A 4,256-nucleotide genomic window follows, 5' to 3' on the forward strand; every position below is an offset into this window, starting at 1 on the left:
TGCAATCCATGCAGGATAACCAAGTTTGGAACTTGGTTGAGCTACCCCCGATAGTCGGGCAGTATGGAGAAAATGGATTTTCAAGAGAAAAACCGACATGCATGGAAATGTGCAAACCTATAAGGCACGACTAGTCACGAAAGGTTTTACTCAAACTCAAGGTGTTGACTATGATGAAACATTCTCGCCCTTTGCTATGACTAAGTCAATAAGGATGTTACTTGCCATAGCCGCGTACTATGACTACGAGATATGGCAATGGATGTCAAAACCGCTTTTCTTAATGGACATCTTTCTGAAGATGTTTATATGGTTCAGCCTGAAGGTTTTGTCGATCCTAAATATCCTAATAGGGTTTGCAAATTGAATAAGTTCAGGATGATCCTGATTAGGGTATTTTTCAAGGAGTCTTTTTTATTCTCCCACATTCAGCTTGGAGTTCTTCATATGTCCACCCTTTGAATTTGTAAAGAGACTTTACCCAATTCATCCGTAAATTCATGACGAGCCAGTGCCTTTCCTTGAGTTTGTTGCTAGTAGCTGGATTCTCACTAGTTTACGATGACATTGCGCAAGTTAAACCCTTTTTCACAAACACTTAGCAGGAGCCCCACTTTCTTGTAGCTTAATAGGCAAGGAGATTGTGTTTAAGGGCATTAGCTCACTGCCTTTCACTCACAACAGTCCCATTATCTTGTGACATATCCCCTTTTGTCATCAACACCAGTAAGCACTGCCACTATTATAATTGGTAAGCCTAGCTCACTATCGCTCTAATTGTTGCCCATCATGTCGGTTTTCTTTAGAAGCTCATCAAAACAGCTTTCAAGCATAAATGAGTTTAGGTAGATGTGTAGAAATACAAGGTTGGATCTAACATGAAATGAGGTTCTCCATGAAAGAGTATGGGTGACTATTGAATAATATAGCTGTTAAGATAAAGGGAGAAGATTGAAATGGTTTGGACAAGTGAAGAGAAGACACACAGACACAGCGGTAATCAAGATTCAATGTTTCTTGACATGGTTTGTATAATTGTAGTACAACTTCATTTACGGGTTATTAAAACCACCATTTTTTTTAAAACTAATGAATCGTGCCAATGCCATAAAAGCACAACTTGTAAGTTGTAACCAAATCGTCAGTTATTGGTTTTGTAGTATAACCATATGAAACAAATCCAAAAGGACAAGTATAATATATTAAAACAAGAAAGAGAGAAACAAATGTCCCTAATGTTTATCATCTAATCCAAAGAGTTTGGATATTTTCTCAATATCTAGATGTCGAAAATCAACATTCGACATGGACCGACGATTGATCCCATTTCTGTTATCTTCTGCGTGGTTAACCGATTGTGTGATAGACGCGAGTAAAAGAGGGAAATTCTTTATGTTCTTTAAAGCGTTCGGGTGAGCTTCTGTTATTGCAGACCGGTTGTTTGGAGGATTTGAATCGAAGGCGAGTGTAAACGGTGGTGAGGGTATCTTTTTCCTTTCACCGGTTTCTTGGCTTATCGAGTTCTTGTCAACATGCTTCTCGTGCTACATTAAAAAGAAAACATATTGCTAATATAAGTAACAAGTATTGTTATCGATATAAACCTAAGTAATTACATGTAATTTCTTACCTCTCTAGATGATCCAGAATTGTCAGTTGTGAGTTCACTAAAAGACACATTTCTTGTATGACCTTTCTGGGATTTCCCCTTTTTTTGCTTTGGTTTCAAGGTTCTGTTCCTATGACAAAGTCAATGATACAATATACCAAATAATTAACTATGTAAAAATAATGATGAGATGACTCGCGAGTCTAAAATTTTGTTATATTTACAGATCATGACATACCTGTTTCTATCATAGAATTGCATGGGTTCATCCTCCTCTTTATTCATAACAGGCAAACCCGAGAGCTCACACGCTAACGGACTTGAACTGAAGAACTGTCAACAAGAACATGCAGATAAGCTGGATTCACTCACGTAACAATCCATAAAACAATTAACTAAATTTTTAACTAACACTGTTTTGTAGTGCAGAACCACAAGTCCCACGTGTTAACGGGTCGAGAGCTAACAATGTGGTTAAAAGACCAATTGAAGAAGCCGGAAAATTTGCAAACGCTTCATGAAAACTCGGAAGATAATTTTGTGGAGGTCTGAAAGTTGTCGGCGGCTTAATTGTTTTCCAGTAGTCCTCATTTGGAGATCCACAAAGCTTAAATATCTTGTGAAGTTGTTCAACCTGCAAACAAAGTTAGTTACAACTTACAAGCGAATTTGGCTATTAACCAACTAACCTCGGTTCTTCCGGGCATGATTGGTCTGCCGATAAACATTTCAGCCAAGAGGCATCCGGTGCTCCAAAGATCAATTCCGACTCCATAATCAGTAGTGCCCAAAAGCAGCTCGGGGGCTCGATACCAAAGGGTCACAACACGGCTCGTTAGGGGTCGTTTTTGTTTAGGATTGTAATAGTTAGCCAGCCCGAAATCTGCTATTTTTAGCATCCCGTTTTGGTCTATTAATAAGTTGGATCCTTTTATGTCGCGATGTAGAATTCCTCTCTCGTGACAGTGTTCTAGACCGGACAGTAGCTGCTGCATATAACACTTTACCTGCTTTTTTACAATACATAATAATCAGGAGCTTTTTGTTACTACAAACAAAAAAGGCTAATATTGTTGTTTAGCGGTGGCAATTTTGACCCGTTTAACTAAAAACTGGTTGGTTTGAATTTTGTTGATTCCTCAACGTGTCAAATTGGTACACTTCAAAAAGTGTAAAAATGAATGAATTAAGTCAAATGGGTGAAACTAGTGTGTATGAAATTGAAAATACCGACCCCAAACCGAAAATTGAAATGACCAAAGCCGAAAAAAAAAACCTAAGGTTTGATTTTGTGTTTTTGACTTTTGACCCATTTGACTAGTATCCCATTTAGCTACTTTTAGCTTACGGTTTTCGCACTTTAAAAATAAAATCTTGTACAAATCGACTATTTATAAGTAAACAGATCGAAATTGCCATCCGTGAAGAAAATAATAGTATGGGATATAATTAAAAGTGTTTTAAGGTGGACCTGTGGTTCAGTGAGCCTTCCTTCGGGTCGAGAAATCACCCTAGTCAAATCAGACTGCATGTATTCAAAGACCAGATAAAGACTATATTGCATTCTAGATGTTGCAAGACCTTCAAGCTTGATAATATTTGGATGGTCTAGTTTTTGTAGAATAATAATCTCTCTTGCCATAAACTTCACACTCTCGGCCACTAACGTATCAAACCGAACTTTCTTTAACGCTACTATCTTTCCCGTATCCCTATCCCGAGCTTTATACACATTGCTATAGGTTCCATGGCCTATCTATAGTGCAAAAACAAAACAAAATAACAAAAAAGTATAAATTCATCACTCATTGTATCATACCACTACAATCGAGAACAAAGATATTTAAACATATAACAATTACAATCACCGATGAACTATTACGGAGAAAATTAGTGTACAGATTAAATTAGTGTGCTAACTGTGAGAAACATGAAGTTTAATTATCTAATTATATATGTAAGTAATTACACTATCGATCGATGTTGTAATTACACCACGCTATAATTACGCTATGTTTGATATATGATTACACTACTTGATTCTCATAGTAAGTTAATTTAATTTGTATTTGATCCAAACCCAAATTACTACTAACCTTAGCAAGCTTATCATACGAATCAGCCGTTTTAGAAACTAAACGCGCCAAAACATCACTTGGAATATTATCAACAAGCCATTTAGGCCATCCATTAACCAACTCATCCGAACCGATCTTTTTACCAACTTTCTGAGTCACCACACCAGATCCATCACTACCTGCAGCCTTTTTATCACTAGCATCAACACCACTCACCTGATCACCTTTCTTCACATTGTTCTCCTTCACAGGCACTTCATCATAAACTTTCTGTTCAACATTAGGTTTTCCACTATTTGTAACATACCCATTATCAACCTTCAACTTATGCAGACTAGTGCTACGAGACTGCTGACGGCTATAAGCCGGTGACGGCTTTCCCTGAACACAACCCATACGTGGGTTTTAGTTGAATATCTGGTTTGTATAATTGGAAGATGGGTTGATGATGGGTAGGCCGGCTGAAGAGGAAAAAGACGAGAAATGGAATCGGGATTGGAATTAAGGCTGTGATTATGAGGGGAAGGTATGAATGATAGGGAACAAATTAATTATATTTTGGATTTGGT

General features: G+C 37.4%; 1 protein-coding gene across 2 annotated transcripts; it reads right to left on the bottom strand.

Annotated features, from left to right (window-relative positions):
• Positions 1–809: 809 nt before the first annotated feature.
• On the bottom strand, positions 810–4,256 carry LOC143563420 (putative serine/threonine-protein kinase At1g54610). 2 transcript variants are annotated; one of them, XM_077050960.1, is made up of 7 exons: positions 3,706–4,256; positions 3,081–3,365; positions 2,299–2,616; positions 2,022–2,243; positions 1,848–1,942; positions 1,631–1,733; positions 810–1,544 (listed from the first exon to the last, which is right to left on the bottom strand). In XM_077050960.1, the coding sequence occupies exons 1-7, from the start codon at positions 4,081–4,083 to the stop codon at positions 1,233–1,235; spliced, it is 1,713 nt and encodes a 570-aa protein (XP_076907075.1). In that variant the 5' UTR covers positions 4,084–4,256; the 3' UTR covers positions 810–1,232. The 2 variants fall into 2 exon arrangements, with proteins under 2 accessions (XP_076907075.1, XP_076907074.1); XM_077050959.1 differs by having other exon boundaries at positions 1,631–1,739.

This window comes from Bidens hawaiensis, unplaced genomic scaffold (genome assembly GCF_021521415.1).
Source record: "Bidens hawaiensis isolate Kalapana, Puna unplaced genomic scaffold, B.hawaiensis_p1.1 tig00021379_1, whole genome shotgun sequence".
Classification (NCBI taxonomy): Eukaryota; Viridiplantae; Streptophyta; class Magnoliopsida; order Asterales; family Asteraceae; genus Bidens; species Bidens hawaiensis.